The sequence below is a fragment of the Labeo rohita genome, chromosome 1, assembly GCF_022985175.1.
Source record: "Labeo rohita strain BAU-BD-2019 chromosome 1, IGBB_LRoh.1.0, whole genome shotgun sequence".
Classification (NCBI taxonomy): Eukaryota; Metazoa; Chordata; class Actinopteri; order Cypriniformes; family Cyprinidae; genus Labeo; species Labeo rohita.
This window is the reverse complement of record NC_066869.1, coordinates 19,741,109-19,760,609: the sequence shown is the minus strand read 5'-3', so window position 1 is coordinate 19,760,609 and position 19,501 is coordinate 19,741,109. Positions and strand designations below refer to the sequence as shown.

The 19,501-nt window shown below is 34.4% G+C and overlaps 1 protein-coding gene across 7 annotated transcripts in view; it reads right to left on the bottom strand.

The window, feature by feature from the left end:
- The window catches only part of atp11a (ATPase phospholipid transporting 11A), a 79,540-nt gene extending 61,805 nt beyond the window's left edge, over positions 1 to 17,735 (bottom strand). For all 7 annotated transcript variants that reach the window (XM_051102279.1, XM_051102238.1, XM_051102332.1 and 4 more), the window contains exon 1: positions 17,285 to 17,735. In XM_051102279.1, coding sequence (XP_050958236.1) covers positions 17,285 to 17,323 — 39 coding nt within the window. In that variant the 5' untranslated portion in view covers positions 17,324 to 17,735. The remainder of the gene's footprint in view (positions 1 to 17,284) is intronic.
- Positions 17,736 to 19,501: the final 1,766 nt, after the last annotated feature.

Sequence of the window (19,501 nt, the reverse complement as noted above, 5' to 3'; positions counted from 1 at the left end):
AGTAATGTTTATTTAACCAAGAAAATGTGACTGGGACATGAATTTATATTTGATTTTTTTTTAAGCGTCAAAAAATTTATACACGTTATATAAACACATTTTAGTTACCAGTTTATTATTAAAATGACTCAAAATTGTGCACCATTATAATTTCCCCTTTAAAGTTATAACCATACAAAATAATAAAAATAATAATAATAATAATAATCAGAAAAAAATAATAATTAACAAACCATAATGGCATGATCTTTTTAAAAAGTGACATCTTCAAAGATAAATCAAATATACACTTGTTATTACCTTGTCTTAAGTTTTGATAATTTGAATAATTTAAGAAGTAAATCCTCATTCTAATAAGCATATTGTTGTTTCATGACCTTGAGTGCAAGGCTTGTAATTTCAAACTTTAAACTGTCAACCTTGACACTTTTTTCAAGTCATATTTATATTCCAGCACATATTAAAATATATCAGCTTGGATTGAAATGGAACACTATATGTATGTTCTGACAGGTTTTAAAATCCAACACATAAATTACTTTAAGGTAAACAGAAAAGATCAGTTTGATCAAGTTGCACCACAAATCTTACAATTTCTTCCTATTTATTCACACTTTCTGCACACTTTTCATAAACATTTGATGAAGATGCTCCCCAATACCTCAGCACAAACACTTCCTGTATAATTATAAAATTGAGCTGTTGCATAAAGTTATATCTTCACATCACTGGCTTCAGTCAGGTAACGTCACAAATGGTGATGATAGTGCCTTGACTGAATTGAGTTAAGCTTGCTCAGCTCCATCCCGTTCAATTCCCATGCAATCAGTGCTATAGCTTTTATCTTTCAGCAAAAAATGGGTGTTACATAATCGGTCTGCTTCTTGCACCTGCCAGGGACTTTCAGTAAGCCTAGGGTATGGCAGAAATCTATCATTACAGCAGTGTTTAACACTGACAACCACAGAACGTTCTCATGTGTCCATACTCTGAGATAACAGACATCTGACTTACAGAGTGTGAGAATGGTCAGTGCATCTGCACCATTCAGGCTGCTGAATAAAACATAAGGCATCCAATTTAAGACTCTGGAAAAATAAACACTTCTGAAAGTCATAGGCAAACATTACATAAGCAGAACATGCAACCTCAAGAGAAGAAAAGGAAATCTGAGACGATTTTAAGTAATCGGTTATACACTCTTAAGTCATCTGATTCCAAAAGTCAGAGCTCTTGTATAAGTAAACCGTTGCATGAAAACTATATCAAACTCCCAGTTGTGCTGATGCTCAGCAGTCTAGCTCATGAGTATACAATTTATAACTCATAAATGTTCACATATTAACATACATAAAACAATTCTTCCCAAAGACAGCTGCGCAAGTATAATAGGAGTCATGCAGAATCTCTACTGTTATTACATACACTTTTATACTGTTGTAGCCTCCCATTATACTCATTACACTATTGAGCCCTCTATGGAACTCACCCTTACTTTGTAACACAATGGCAGACTAACATTAATAAAGTGGCTTAATCCCCTCACTTTACAATGAAACCACTATGAACTCTCTCAACCTGTTCCTCATTTCAAAGAAACGTCTTCATTCACATGCTTTATCATCCAGAGACTCAAAGGATTGTGGGGTCTTACGAGGTTCTGGCTGTGCCCATTAACGGCTTTTCCCAGTGTGATTTTAATGTTACACAACGCTTGATCCGGCTGTCGCTTCAACCAACCTCTTTGCTCGTCTTCAGCTCACACAGTGCAGTAAATTCAGCCGAAGATGAGATACAGAGCGAAAGACTTCCACAAGATACGCAAGCAAATATCTAAGAGCGTTAACATCTCCATCTATCTTCAGGCCCTCAAATTCCCCCAGGGAAGAAAAAAATAGGTCAATAGAACAAGATTCTGCTGAGCCTTAAATGTTCGGGATACCTGTTTATACATATGAATATTTTCAAAGGTATACTCCTAAAAATAAAGCTTCCAAAAGAGTTTTTCGTGTCAGTGACATAGATGAACCATTTTTGGTTCCCCAAAGAACCTTTCAGTGAACAGTTCTTAAAGGGGTCATGAAATTGATTTTTTTCAAATTTATTTTAATATGTTCCTTGAGGTTTACTTATAATGTTAAAGTTTTTTGCACAAAAATAGATAAATAAATATGTGGGAAAATTATTATTTTCAACCCTCATTCTGGCCCTCTGTCTAAAACGACTTTAAGGCATGTCAAGAATCAGCCACGGTTATGACTGGCTAACGTCATTGCATAGGAAACAGTTTTAACACCCCCTCTCTATTGCATGTGAGTGTTTTAACAACACGATTAAAAAAACAGTCATTTCTAGACAAAGCATTATGCAACCATTTACTTACAAAGCATTTACTTACCGTTTGTGATGCAGCTGCAGTCAGATCTAGTATCTTTCAACAAATGTTTCTCTCCATGACACTGTGACTCGTTTACAAAACAAAATGCTCTAATCAGTCCTCAAACACAATATCTGGGACGGCATTAAAAATAAACTATCCACTTGTTCGTTACACTGAGATCCTTCTGATATCTGTACAAGCTGTTTAAACCAACACGTCAAAACACTTTTACTTCATTTGTTGTATTGACGACAGACTCAAGCACATGGACTGTGTCAGAAAGCGAATGCGCACCTGTAAGTGACTGAACGCCAGTGGGTGGGGCCTATTACGGGAAGAGAAGATGACTATTTGTCAGTGCCTTGCTCTGGTGGCAGTGTTTATGCAAATGTTTGTGCCCGGGTGATGTCACCTTGCACCTTAAATCCAAATAAGCTGTTTTTGGAGCTTGATTAAATAAATGCTTTGTTTATAATAAGGAAGATGTTTTAAAGAAGTTCACTTCCAGAACAAAAATAGGTACTCACCCCATTGTCATCCAAGATATTCATTTCTTTATTTCTTCAGTCGTGAAGAAATTATGTTTTTTGAGGAAGACATTTCAGGATTTTTCTTCATATAGTGGACTACAATGGTGCCCTGAGTTTAAACTTCCAAAATGTAGTTCAAATGCCGCTTCAAACGATCCCAAATGCGGTTATAAATGATCCCAAATGCGGATCTTATCTAGTGAAACAATCAGTTATTTTTATTTAAAAAAAATACAATTTATAAACTTTTTAATGTCAAACGCTCGTCTTGTCTTGCTCTGCCTGAACTCAGTTTTTTTCCGGTTCAATACAGTTAGGGTATGTCGAAAAACTCCCATCTCATGTTCTTCCTCAACTTCAAAATCGTCCTACATCGCTGTTTTACCTTTTTTGTTAAGGGTGTTTGATCTTCTTTGCATGTTCACTTTGCAAAGACTGGGTCGGTACTTCTGTAGTGATGTAGGATGAGTTTGAAATTATTTTTAAAGTTGAGGGAGAAAATACCATGGGAGTTTTTCAACATACCCTAACTGTCTTGAATAATAGTACACAGAGTTCAGGCAGAGCAAGTCAAGACGAGTGCTAGATAAGACCCTTCTTCCTTGGCCCGGGATCATTTACAACCAGGGTTCGAAATTAACACCCGCCAACCCGCCAAATGCGGGTTAAAAATCATTTTGGCGGGTATTGATAAAAACTTACCAGCCAGTTTGGCCGGTGATGCATGAGCCAATCATGCAAATCATGTCAGAGACGCTCTGGGTCGTTTGTCCCCTCCGTCCTACATTTCACATGAACACTACACTACGGGTGACGTTTTAGATACCTACTGGCAGCAGCACGCAGATACTGTACGCTTCGGTTTGCGGGTCCAATCAACGACGACAAGAGCGCGAAAATACAAACAAGAAATAGGAAATATCGGATGAGCAAAGAGGACTGAGCTGGACAGCGAAATAAGCTAAAATCAAAATGCTGCGGTGGTTAGGACAGACGTCAGGATCAGGAAGAGGTGAGAAGAGGAAGGAGGCAGAAGATGAAAATATTGACAGAGCGTGCGAAACAAAGAGAAGGAAGTTTAATTGTAAATGGCAGACCGGTCGTCATTGGCTAGTGTTTGATAGTAAAAATGTCAGATTTGCCGTGAGTACACGAAAGAAAAAAATAAAATTAACAGTTTCGTGGTTTATTATTTAAGTTTATAACAGTTTATAACTGTATAGTTTGTTGTGTGTATTGCACTTTCTGTGCGTTTTTCATGCACTGTTAATAAAATGATCAAATTTTCATTCAGTGGCATTCATAATCTCTTATTTTCACCACATAAAAATTTGTCTAATGGAAATTCTGATTGGCTGGTAACTTCAGAAAGTTACCAGCCACTTTGGCTGGTGATCAAAAAAGTTCATGTCGAACCCTGTTTACAACCGCATTTGGGATCATTTGAAGGCGCATTTAAACTGCATTTTGGAAGTTCAAACTTATAAGGAGAAAAAATCTGAAATGTTTTCCTCAAAAAACATAATTTCTTTACGACGAAGAAAGAAAGACATGAACATCTTGGATCACAAGGGGGTGAGTACATTATCTGCAAATTTTTGTTCTGGAAGTGGACCTCTCCTTTAAGCTTTCAGGGTGTTTTATTGGTACAGAGACCTCTTATATGCCAAAAGATCAAGGCTAATTTGATTTCTCATGTCATGACCCCTTTAAAAGAACTGTTTACTTCTTAGTGTGAAGAACATTTTAATTAACCATTTTCCTTACAAAGAACCTTTTGTCCAATGTAAAATTCCATGGATGTTGAAGATTCTTCATGGAACTACAGATTTGCAGCAGTACTACATTCTACAGTGCTTAGGTAAACTAATATGGATCTGGAATCTTGACTCAAACAAGTTTAAATTTGGCAAAATGAGCTGAGACAGAGTGTTAACAATCAAGTAACTACTTTAAAAACCTTAAGACACTGCTTTACAGCCTTTGGTGTCGTCAAAGTCTAAAGCCTAAAGTGGGTCAGAAGGGTCCAGGATATTAAATGTGATGATCGTGACCCTGTACACATGTCCACCCACCTGCATTAGTATCCTGCCACAGAAGAAAGCAGCTTCCTATTTAAACTGACCACAGGCGCTCTCTGGTAATGACAGCCCCTTAATATTCTTATCCATTACAACCTATCATTGTCAAAACAATAAATGAGCACTCAAAAGAATGGATTGCGTTCTTAAGGAACTGCATCATGGCGTAAAAAGTTAATTTTCAAATATCCCACGGAGGTGGATGACAAATGCCATCATCATGCGCAACACCACCAGTTAATCATGAGTAATTCTGTAGTCTAAAACAGCATATTCTCTTGGCGTCACTGAGAGTCACAGACGGCGTCGACTATTATCCCTCTATTCATTAATGTGCCATGCTGGCAAATGGAGCTGCCGAAAAAAGCCAGGTGCTCTCATGAGGTTTGGTTTAATTTGCCAACTCTTAATAAATCAATGTTCCTGCTTCCTGCGAGCTCCTGGGAAGAAATGGCCCACAGTCACGGCATATACTCAAATGAGGAGAGTTAAAAGAGAATGTAAGGAAAAGATGGCAGCAATTTCCTTCACACCTTCTTATCCAGTTGGCTTCATATTTTAGTAGTGCTCTTACAAGTGCAGAGACGGCCAACTGTATTGGCCATATGCCTTTACAAGACTTAAATCATAAAGAAAGATCTAGCAACAGTGGATGTCTTTAACAGTAAATTTTTCTTTTCGCTCTGCATGAGTAAAAATCTATAATCTAGGCTCTGCAATCACTAAATCAACTTCTCTTGACTGTAGAGATCTCTAATAGGCAGCATGGTGCCTGACTAATTAGCCTGTGCTCATTAAGTATCCTCCTCATAGGGAGTACTAATCTTATAATCATCATGAGTCCAGGGCATGTTAATAATATGACTTCATCTGTGACTTTGATCTCATACATAATTAAGCAAACCAGCAGGAAGGCAGACAAACATGTTAGTATTCATAAACCACCCTGATGGGTAGGAAAAAATTACAGGAATTGCCATGTTTACATGTAACAGTGCTTCTAAAACAACAAATGTAGTGGGTTGGAGTGACATAGTGTGTGTATGTGTGTGTGTGTGAGAGAGAGACTTACAATTACGCATGTTATATGAATAATTTAAAAATAAATGAATCATAATATGGCTAATTACAATTAATAAATGGCTAATTACAATTAATAAATGTGTACAACAGTGGTTGGGTTACATTTCTAAGTTTCCTGGTAAAATCAATCATAAAAAAAAAAAAATATATTCAATACTGTAAAATCTGTTGTTTTTAATTACATACACTACCAGTCAAAAGTTTTTGAACAGTAAGATATTTAATGTTTTTTTAAAGAAGTCTCCTCTGCTCACCAAGCCTGCATTTACCTGATCTAAAGTACAGCAAAAACAGTGAAATTTAATTATTGATATAATTTTTACTATTTAAAATAACTATTTTCTATTTGAGTATCTTTTAAAATGTAATTTATTCCTGTGATTTCAAAGCTGAATTTTTAGTATCATCACTCCAGTCACATGATCCTTCAGAAATCATTCTAATATTGTTTTTTGCTGCTCAAAAAACATTTATTATTATATTGAAAACAGCTGTGTAGAATTTTTTCAGGTTTCTTTGATGAATAGAAAGTTCAGAAGAACAGCGTTTATCTAAAATAGAAATCTTTTGTAACATTATAAATGTCTTAGTCTATAATGTTACAAAAGCTTTTTATTTCAGATAAATGTTCGTCTTTGGATCTTCCTATCCATCAAAGAATTCTGAAACAAATGTACTCAACTGTTATAAATATTGATAATAATAATAATAATAATAAATGTTTTTTTAAACAGCAAATCAGCATACTAGAATGATTTCTGAAGAATCATGTGGCACAAGACTGGAGTAATGATGCTGAAAATTCAGCTTTGATCACAAGAATAAATTACATTTTAAAATATATTCAAATAAAAAAACAGTTATTTTAAATAGTAAAAATATTTCAAAATTGTACTATTTTTTCTGTACTTCAGATCAATTAAATGCAGGGTTGGTGAGCAGCAGAGCCTTCTTTAAAAACATTAAAAATCTTACTGTTTAAAAACTTTTGACTGGTAGTGTACAACACTTGAACACTAAATTTGGCTCTGCCTTCCATTTTTAAAAATCACAAGACTAAAAAAGCACTTTCTGAGAATACAGCACTTTAAATGTCACTCTGACCTAAAGAAAGAACATGTTATGATAGCTTCATTCAGATCCACTCTGTGAGTGTGTGTTGATATGTGATGCTGTGATGTGTGCTGTGGCTAGCTTTGTTTGGCTGTGGTGTTACTGTTATCTACTTTCCTATTTTTCTTGCACCTGCATAAAGCAGGCAGTACATCATCAGAACATGTGGAGAGTCACTTGGGAATACTGTTACGAAGTGTGACGTTTTGTTTCCTTTCTCATTATCAATATAGCACAGGTCTACGGGGAACTGGAAGTCACTGGGTCACACTGTTAATGGCCGTCCATTTTGTCCCGTCAGTTTCCAACTCCTATGTTTAGTTGTGTAGATCCCCGACCACAATACGTCACATGCTCCGTTTGTGAGTTGCTCAGACAAGGACTGCTTGTGTCGGACTGACGCACACACACATAAACACACAATGCCTGAAGAGCAGTGAGATGATAGCAGCTTTCTTGATTGGCATGGTCTTTTCAGTCTATTGTCTATTTTGTCCTTCCATTTTATTCAAATACCAGACAAAACCTTTTAGCTACAGCACTAACAAACCTCAACGTTGTTCCACTGTAACAAGCCCTACAAAATCCAATATTTAAATAGCCAAAATACCCATTCCAATAAATCTCTCTGTGCCTTCCTGGCCTCGTTTTTACCACCTGGGGCCTTATGGGATCGGACGGGGGTGAGGTCACATGACCAGAACTTTTGGCAGCTCGATCCGCTGAACTCTCCTGTCGGGTTAATCTCCTTTATAGCATTCAATGCTTCTAGGGATGGATGAAAAGAAAAAGTGAACGAGGACAGGTGAAGGTTAGATGGTGGTTTTTAATAGATTAAGAGATATATTAAAACGCTCTTTTACGTTTCACATTCATGAAACTTCCATCTGGACATCTGCGAAAAGCCAAACGCCCATTATATGATAAAAATAGCTGTTTCAATCTAACAGATAAGTTCATTTCAGCAAAAATTCTGTGTAATTACATCCAGGCTATTTGCTTAAAAACGACCTTTCAAGATTAGAAATGCAAAGTCAGCTCTAAAAATAAACACAGTTGAGGTTAAAAGTTTTGGTTAAAAGACCTTGCAGAATCTGCAAAATGTTATTTTTTCCCAAAATAAAAGGGATCATACAAAATGCATGTAATTTTATTTATTTAGTACTGACCTGAATAAGATACTTCACATGAAGACATTTACATAGTCCAAGTTAAATAACAGTTGAATTGATAAAAATGTCCCCGTTTAAAAGTTTACATACACTTGATTCTTAATACTATGTTGTTACCTGAATGATCCACAGCTGTTTTTTTGTTTGTTTGTATGTTTAGTGATAGTTGTTCCTTGAGTCCCTTGTTTGTCCTGAACAGTTAAACTGCCTGCTGTTCTTCAGAAAAATCCTTCAGGTCCCACAAATTCTTTGGTTTTTCAGGGTTTTGTGTATTTGAACCCTTTCCAGCAATGACTGCATGATTCTGAGATCCATCTTTTCACACTGATGACAACTGAGGGACTCATATGCAACTATTACAAAAGGTTCAAACGCTCACTGATGCTTTAAAAGGAAAAATGATGCATTAAGACCCGGGGGTGAAAACTTTTGAACAGAATGAAGATGTGTACATTTTTCTTATTTTACCTAAATATCATATTTATTTTCATTTAGTACTGCCCTTCAGAAGCTACAGAAGTTACTTGCATGTTTTGCAGAAGACAAAATAAGTTCAATTTACCCTGATCTTCAAATTCAAAAAGTTTTCAACCCATGGCTCTTAATGCATTGTTTCCTTCTGAAGCATCAGTGAGTGTTTGAACCTTCTGTAATAGTTGCATATGAGTCTCTCAGTTGGCCTAAGTGTGACAGACATTGTTGAAAATGGTTCAAATACAAAAAATGAACCTGAAGGATTTTTCTGAAGAACAGCAGGCAGTTTAACTGTTCAGGACAAACAAAACAAACACAGTATTAAGAATCAAGTGTATGTAAACTTTTTGAACAGGGTCATTTTTATAAATTCAACTATTATTTTCTCTTGTGTATAATATGTAAACACCTTCATGTGAAATATCTTATTCAGGTCAATACTAAATAAAAAATAACATGCATTTTGTATGATCCCTCTTATTTTAAAAACAATTAACATTTTGCAGATTCTGCAAGGTGTATGTAAACTTTTGACCGTAACTATAATTACTACCATGTCAAAAAAACATGCCCTAGATGTGCTGTAATCAAGACTATATGAACAATAACCAAAACTGATTTGGGACTAGTTTAGCCGTCATCAGACGGACTGTTAAACTGATTTCAGGTCAAAGAAAAGGAACAAGAGCAATGTGAATTTCCATTCCCAGCAGGCAGGGACACCTGGATGTGAGCAGCTGAGCCCTTGTAAATGCTTCCATCGATCTGTGGGTACACTGCATAAACTCAACGACCCTTTAATATAAAGACAGTCTGACTCAGCAAAGAATGTCTTTTGAATAACTCGAAGCAAACATCATTATATTTCTACACTTTTTCTGTGCGAGCATGCTGAGAAGCGCTGGCAGATACAGAGATCTTTTAAGTCACAATGACAGATTCATTTTTCATTTACATTTATAGACAAGAATTCCGTAAACAGAATAACATTCCCAAAGATTAAGAGAAATAAAGTGAAAAAAAAAAAAAAACCCACAAACTATGTCAAATATGTGACTTTTAGTTCCACTGAAGGTCAGGCTCCATTTCGTGCAAATCCTTTCCATCCTACTCCACTCCCCCTATCTTAAAGCTAAATTGTAATGCCCAAAATCCTCTTTCAAATAAATACCTGCCCATTCACTGGCATTCAGACTTCTCTCCTGCTATCGAGTGGAGGGTCATGTGTTCTTTTAACAAGCACAATTCAATTTCACAGCCATCAATAGGCCATTATTCCAGTGGCTCTTTCCTCTGTTGCATTAAGAGTGCAGTAAGCCCTCAAGAGCTACAGTACTTTATATGGGAGCAGAAGGTCTACAACAAGTTTTTATCATAAAGGGCATTTGCAGTGGCTTCGAGCAGTCTGAGGAACAATTTAGCCTGTCTATTTCTTGATTTACAGTAGACATGCATCAAGAAAACGAATGAATCTAAGTGAACATTTACAGAACTTTCCACATCTTTGAAAAATCTAATTAGCATTTTAAAATAGATTTAATAATGCTTAAGACGGTCATTTAAAAAAGAAAGAAAAATTCAAATCCAAATAATGAATGAACAACATTCTCTGCTTGTCGCAGCATGTTGGTGCTTAGTTTCTAAGGAGAATAAACAGGGTTACGCCCAAAAGCTCCAAACTCAAGGCCTTTTGTTGGCTTCTTTCTCAAATGTGATTGTTTCCACACTGTGGCTGCAAAGTTTGAACTGTTAAGATTTGTCCAAGGAATATTTCATACACCAAAATATGCATGAAACAACTATATAAAATAAAATAATTTTTGTTTTGTTTTGAGTTGAATATGCTCTGGCCATTTTTAACAGTTTTTGTGTAGCTGTGCTAGACGAAGGGGAAAAAAAAGAGAAAGGGTGCCTGTTATGTTGTGTTAAACGCATCACTTTTTGACTATCACACTATTTTCTGCTTGAGAGAAGAGAGAAGAGTTTGATGTTTTTATGGAAAGCGACAACTCTGTCAAAACATTGCTTTGTCTTTCTGACCTTTAAGTTATCTTCAAGGGTAAAGGAAAATAAAATCAAGTATTTTTTCCCCTCACACACAGCCATGTTTCTATTTTAAAGCTACAGCTACAATCATTTCCCCCCCTCTTCCGTTTTATAATTTGCTTTTCATTGCTGAACGCAAATCCAGTGAAAAATACACTGAGGAACAAACATCAGCATTATTACATCATGTTTGACCACAGCAGCAGTCATTAGATCATTCTACTTAGAAAAGAATCACATGGTGCTGCTGTTTGACAGACCCTGAGGGACCAGCATTCGGCTGACAGTTTGCTGTCACTTATCAGCTGCTCAGAATGGAATGCAGCAGACCGCTCGAATGGAAAGTCTAAATAAGTTTGTGAGAACACATTTAGCTTTTTCACAGGAAAAATCTTCTAGTCGCAGCTCTCAACTCTTTAAATACACACGCAGACCGTGAACTTCAGTTGAACTATGCTGACGTCAAGCGTGAAGATAATGATTATCATTTCATCACCCATATTGATTACCAGCACATCATTTATCCTTCCAGGATACGGTTCACGGGTCAGCGTCCGCTGTCTACGGGATGAATGGTGAACATGCATACGTGCCCGCATGTGTGTGTAGTCCTCAGAAGTCTAAAACCCTAACTTCGCACAAAAAAGTCAATTCTGCTACTATGAAAGAACAGAACTCAAACTGGTTTGAAAAGAAATGAGGGGAAGTCAGCAATGACAGAATGTTCATTTGCATGAACCTTTAACAACATTACCCCGATCTGCTGCTGTTAGCTTTATTAAATCAACGTGATTCATCATAAGAGTCCCATTTGGTAAATATCCACATACAGTATGGTTTGCTCAGTTTTGTTGTGGGTGTTACTATGCCACCAAAAGCACAAAATAAGACATAAGCTAAGACTATTTAAGTAAAACTGATGGTTGTCTTAATGATACAGGCCTAGTTTTGTTTCTCATTGCTTGGTCAGCTAGTTCCTGGCACATAATGTGTTGGACAATGTGCTCTAAAGTGCTGCTGGGATGGTGGGATTTATGGATAAAATGTGTTGCTTGTGCCATTAAACTCCATTATTGCTAGTCATATAAACATGTTTCATATTAGTGCAATATGTTATTATGTTTGACATAACTGAAGAGCATACAATTGCTATAAAATAGTATGCGAAACTAAACATTATGCATCAACATATTTTAAACTGTATTCTACACTGCAGTTTTAGGTAAACATATGTTATCTTACAAGCCATTTTTCCTGTAATTTGAATGAAGCGCTGCATTGTGTTAAGTTTCAAGGTTAAAGGAAATGTCCATAAAATTAATTTAAATGTTCTGGCAGAAAATTATGAGTACATTTTCTGTTTTCTACTGATTTTTTTTTCTTCACAATGTACATCTGATAAAATCTTAAGTTAAAAAGAACATAAAATTCTGGTTAATTTGCACATTTAAATAACACATACAACAGAAATAGCAATTGTAGTATAGTACTACGCTATTCCGAACATAGCCACATCCACCTGCTGACCAATTGCATATTTTAAACATATTCTAAATAATACTTCTGCTAGTTGTTTTATGATCACGGTCATAGTTGGAAAGGGAAACATTTATGTATGAACTTGCTTGGTATGACTTTCCATGTTGTTTTACTGTCTGACCAGCTGAACCATATTCCTGCTCATGTAGGATGATTTCCAATAAGTCATTCCTGACGCTGACCACAGACAATAAGATTACCTCTGTACAAAGAGCTCAAATTACCTCATAGCCTCCTGGGACAGGATATGGGCAGTCATGCTACTTCCTGTCCAAGGCTTGAAATTATTCAGAAGCCACTGATGGCTGGAAGTCATGTTTTTGCACAGTAGAAAACCACTGGAAACCTGTTATTTAATGTTAACAAATGTGAGCATTGTATATATATATTTTTGTTGTTGTTGTTTTAATATATATATATATATATATAGAAAGAGAGAGAGAGTGATATTCCACAATAAATGTTTTAAATCACATGGCATATGTTTTCTATATAATTTTAGTGGTTATTAAGAAAGAAAAGTTAAAAATCATAGCTCACTTTTATACTGCAATTTTAAAAAATGTAGTATTTGTGTATACAAAAAAAGTTTCATTTTTTTTTAATTTCATAATACAGAAAAAGTGTCTTTAACTGGTTTTGCATCTGAACTCAATGTCTATACATATATACATATATATATATATATATGTATATATATATGTCAATTTTTCTGTTTCGTATACACAAATACTACATTTTCCAAAATTGCAGTATAAAAGTAAGCCATGATTTTTAACATTTCTTTCTTAATAACTACTACAGTTATGTTGAAAACATATGCCATGAGATTTAAAATATATTTGTGGAGTAGTGTGTACTGTTTCACTTGTATACTGCACAATGTTCATTAAGTAGTAAAACATTACTTACTTCAATTATTGTTTTAAACATATTTGCCAAACACAGTCTCCATATGCCATTGGTTAGTCAAAAAGATAGCCCTGCCCCAGTATCACACTATTGGTTAGACTGGTATTTTAAATCACCACAGAGCCACGATTTTCACTTTATAGGACGAATCACCTTACAAATGGCCACTTATAGCTGCATGATAAGCTGGGAAAGGAGATCAGTATTTAAATACTGAAAAAAAGATAAAACCGTAAAAAAGAATAAGCATATGGATTGCAACTAATAATTCTGACATGCTTTCTTGAATTCCAATCTAATCTATTCTGTTTTAAACTGGAAACATTCTTCCAGACTTCAAAGCGGACAACAATTTCCATATTTCCAACTTACAATTCTAGCTGAAGTAAAAATGATGAGCTTTGCATATTAAAAGAGGTTTCAGATTTCCACTTCATATTTATCTTCCTACACTGAAAATGCCCATTCAGCAGACAGATTCTGGCAGTGAGCGCTACTACAGGTGGAAGCAAATCATTCCACTGTCACTTCCTTTGTTGTCTGAGCCAGTCAAATCCGCACAGGGACTTATTTCTCATCTCCTCTGACCCATCTCATTCTCCATCCTTCTCTCTTCTTGTCTTCTCTCGCTCCATCTCGCTTCCCCTCTCGTCTACCCGGTACTCTCATTTGCCTTTCTCCTCTCACTCTGCCAACCTGCATTACCACGCATTAGATCAAAGAGCAGTGGGGTGGACTGTGCATTTCACAGGCAATCTTACACACACACACACACACACACATTCATGTGACTAACACACTCAGTCTGATCTCATGACACAGCTTTCTCTATTTGATCAGTTAGGGTGGGATAAACAAACTTCTTGTTTCCTAGCAAAGCTGACTTGCATTTAGTGTTTCTTTCATAAATGTTTCCTCTGGATCAGTTCATTTCAAAGTTTAGAAATAATAATTTGCTTGTTATTGCTTTGCATTTCAAATGTTCTCAAACCTCAATGATGCAAATATGATTTTAAAGGTTTAACAATAACCCTGCCATAATGTGTGCGGAGTTCAACAATAAAACATTTATTTTAATAGTCACCATTTTTAACTAGCCAAAAAGACATCTTTATGGCATGAAAATGCATGACTATGATCAACAAATGTAATATTTTGTGACACAAGCAGCCCAGGGTTATTACCTAAAACTACACTAAAATAAAATATATATATATATATAAATTAAAATATATATTTTAATTCAGCTTGTTTGCAAGGCAGCGTTATTGTACTACAATTTAAACTGATTTAAAATGAATAATAACTATACAGACATTTAATAAAAACAACAAAAACAATTACTCAATAAAATCAAAATGCAAAACTACAAACTAATTCAAACTTATTGTAGTATCTCAGAGATACTAAAATAACACCGAAGCGATTGTTCATCAGGGCACCTTTATTGTTGAGCCCTATGTGTTACACGGTTTACCATAAAACCTGAGCAAACAAAACACACACATACAAACAGACAGGTGAGAGGTGTTTGTGACACGACCATTATTACTCACGTCATGTTCATCGCACACTTTTCATCTTTTCATCAGGTTTTTTACAGACTGTCTAGACAGCGCAAGAGATTTTGCTCATCTGTTCGCATGTCAGCTTGAATACAGTGACAGACTACAGAATAACAGATTCAAATGGCCTTCACTGATGGAGAACTAAATACTCATGCAGATTTTTCATAGGCTTTTTCACCATTTGTGACCCTGGACCACAAAACACTGGACCTATTTGAAAATGAGATTTATACATTGTCCGAAAGCTGAATAAACAAGCTTTCCATTGATGCATGGACAATATTTACCCGAGACACAACTATTTGAAAATCTGCAATCTGAGGGTGCAAAAAAAAAAAAAACTAAATATTGACAAAAACAGTTGTCCAAATTAAGTTCTTAGCAATGCATATTATTAATCAAAAATTAGTTTGATATATTTACGGTAGGAAATTTATGAAATATCTTAATGGAACATGATCTTTACTTAATATCAATAATTTTGACCCATACAATGTGTTTTTGTTTTGTGGTCCAGGGTCACATTTTGGCTACTAACCCACAACTTGCATATAAATAACAAATGTATTGTTTCAAATTGTGTCTAACATATTTATTATAACATTTTGTACTGATTTGCAGTAATTGTTTTCTATTGTAAAATGTCCTTAACCTTACATGCTCGCACACTTAACTCACTTAGAAAGCTTGACAACACTGTTTGTTTCAGTTACTGCGCAAATCTCTTTCTCTAACCCCCAACAGCTTGGACAGTTGGTTTAGCATGCACTCTTGCCTATACTGAGTGCTAAGTGGCTTAAAAGCAGGTCTAATCTGTGTTGGAATGACATACAGTAACCTATCGACTGAACGCGTCTATGAAAACGATTGGATTATATAATAAACAATGTGGAGCAACAATGTTGCTTTTTTTCTAAGGGAATTCAATGTTTTGTTTTGTTTTGTTTTTTTTACAGACACACAAAACAACATGCATTTCAGCCTTTAAGCCACAAAGAACAAAATATGATATTTTTCCTTTGTAAACAAATAATAAAAAAGGTCAAACTAAATTATAAATGACCCTGGACCACAAAACCAGTCATAAGCAGCACTGGTATATTTGTAGCAATAGCCAACCATACATTGCATGGGTCAAAATGATTGATTTTTCTTTTGCTAAAAATCATTAGGATTTTAAGTAAAGATCATGTTCCATTTAGATATTTTGTAAATTTCCTACCATAAATATACGAAAACTTAAACTTAATTTTTGATTAGTAATAAGCATTACTAAGAACTTCATTTGGATGACTTTAAATACGATTTCCTCAATATTTCGATTTTTTTTTAACCTCAGATTCCAGATTTTAAGATAGTTGTATCTCGGCCAAATATTGTCCTATCTTAATCTTATTTGTTCAGCTTTCGGATGCTGTATAAATCTCAATTTTAAACAATTTACCAATATGACTGGTTTTGTGGTCCAGGGTCACATATCACAAAATAAATAAATAAACAATCCTGTAATAAATTAGCAAACTGTAGTCAAAATGAAGCTGCGACTAGCTATCTTGGAAGCAAACATTGGTTTGTAGTTCATAATACAGTTATATTTCCCAAAAAATACAGAAAAATAGGTATTTCATCATTGTTTTTACAGTAAAAAGTTACTGCTTCAGTTCATCTTGACATTACCAAAAAATGACAACAACAACAACAAAAACACAATTTTAAGAATGGAAATACAAACACTTGATGTGCAAAATCTAGATTTTGCAGATTAGGTCAATTTTATGTCCAATTTTAGATGAGATATTTTATTTAGATTTATATCTAGTCTGTATGTATGGTAAACACATTTAACAGTTCTTACAACCAAAACATGGGATTTGGGATTTCCGATTTTTTGTCTTATACTGACAAGTGCAATACTAAACTATTCATATTTTTTATCATTCATCCACATGTGCCCTCTGCGCCTGCGCAATACCATTTAATTCATTAAGGCTAATTTCCAGTTTTGATATTTCATAACACAACGCCGTGATTCAGTCATGATCTCAGCCGGTGTCATCATTAAGCATGAAAACATAACATTAGTGAGTTCGTTTGAGAATTCAGGTCACAGTCAAACGCAATTGAACCGCAGTGATAACTTCATCAGGAAAGCCTGAGATTAGTAACTGTATATACCGGTTGTGTCCATATTGCTAGCTTTTTCCATATTCACGGAGAGGCTTAAAAGTGATGCACCGCCTTGTACGCATTGTAAACGGACAGCTGGATATACACCGTGTCATTTCTGCTTGTGAAGTACAAAAATGTGTATCGGAAGCAGCGCAGCCTTTCGAGATAGAGAAAACCAGACCAACAAGTTGGAGAGAGTGATAGCGTCTGTACTCACGTATCGAGTGATGAGGTTCCGAATGGTGCTGAAATCCATTCTCCAGGTGCGCTGTCTTCGGTTTCTCCTCTGATCTTGTAGAATAGGTACATAAGACGCTAGCTGATCGTTGTAGCAGGTCTCTGTTCCATGACTGTCTTCTACTAGGCTTCTAGGCTTGACAACTGACAGTCCTACGCGACTGCTGCGATTATTGTATCTATTGAGCACCTACTGTTACTGTGATGAAGAAGGCTACTATGTAAAGTCCAAACGTTGTCATAGTGACATGCTCCGGATTCACCTACATACACACTGAACGAGGGAAAAAAACAACAAGCTCTCGTTTTCCAAGGTTTTGCCTTAATATAACAAGGGACTGGCCACTTCTTCCTTGTCAAGCGTCCCTCCGGGCTGTTCTCTGGTGTACTGACGTACTCACTCTCCTTCTCGGTGTAGTAGAGCTCTCCCGACTCCCCGTCTGTTAGCGCTGGAACGTCATGAGCCCCGTGAGCGCACGCGCACTCTTCAGCTACACCCACCCACCCACGGGGATTTTTTCAGCCTGCCCTCCGGTCACTCCCCCATCCAGTTACTGCCAATCAATCTCAAGCAACAAACCAGTATAGGGTGATGACATGACCTCCCAAGCATTTTAGGACTGCGTGTGGTGACAGGTATTAAGGAAGAAAATAGTAGAATAAGTAACTGTCATGCAAAATCAATGAAAACATCGACCTATTACACATTACAATTTGATTATTATTATGTAATCAAGCTAAAAATAATGAATATCATGTCTGTTATATTTTTAAATAATAAAAATGAATATTTTTTGATAATATTTTATAATAATTATTAATTTTTTATTATTGGGTTGTTATTATGAATTGATGTACTATCAAAAGAGTTTTTTTTTAATAATGCAGTCAAATATATATCAGTACAATTAATTAAGCTAACCTACTTCAAATTTATACATTTATATCATTATTGCTACATAAAATATTAAAAATAATAATATATAATATAATATAAATGTAATAATATTACATTATAATTATTGTGATAAATTATTGTTAAGAGTTTTTTTGTTAAAATGATAATAATAATACTAATACTAATACTAATAATAATAATAATTATTATTATTATTATTTATGGACTTGTTTACTTGTTTATAGTGCTGTGCATATACATTACATTATAATTATTGTGATAAATTATTGTTAAGAGTTTTTTTGTTAAAATGATAATAATAATACTAATACTAATAATAAATAATTATTATTATTATTATTATTATTATTATTATTATTATTATTATTATTATTATTTATGGACTTGTTTACTTGTTTATAGTGCTGTGCACCATTTATACCCATATCAAAGCTTACTTTTTACCCCTTTACAGTTTTTAGTAAGAGACAACATTTTTTGCTATTAATTCATTTAAACAATCAAATAATAATAATAATAATAATAATTCATTATAATTGCTCAGATAAATAATTGTGTAGTGTTCTATTAATTTTTTATTCTATTTTATTGTATGATGATGATGATTATTGTTGTTATTGTTATTATTTATGGACTTGTTTATAGTCCTGTGCACCATTCACACACGTATCAAAGCTTACTATTTACCCCTTTACAGTTTTTAGTAAAATACAACATTTTTGTTATTGATGGATTTAAACAGTCTAATAATAAGAATAATAATAATAATAATAATAATAATAATAATAAATTGTAATTACTGAGATAAATTATTGTGGAGTTTTCTATTCAAATTAGTTATTTTTTTGTTTTATTATATGATTTTCGTTATTATAATTATTATTATTTATGAACTTGTTTATGTCCTGTGCACCATTTATACATGTATCAAAGCTTACTATTTACCCCTTCACAGTTTTTAGTAAAATACAACATTTTTGTTATTGATGGATTTAAACAATATAATAATAATAATAATAATAATAATAATAATAAATTGTAATTACTGAGTCAAATTATTGTGGAGTTTTCTATTCAAATTAGTTTTTTTTTGTTTTATTATATGATTTTCGTTATTATAATTATTATTATTTATGAACTTGTTTATGTCCTGTGCACCATTTATACATGTATCAAAGCTTACTATTTACCCCTTCACAGTTTTTAGTAAAATACAACATTTTTGTTATTGATGGATTTAAACAATATAATAATAATAATAATAATAATAATAATAAA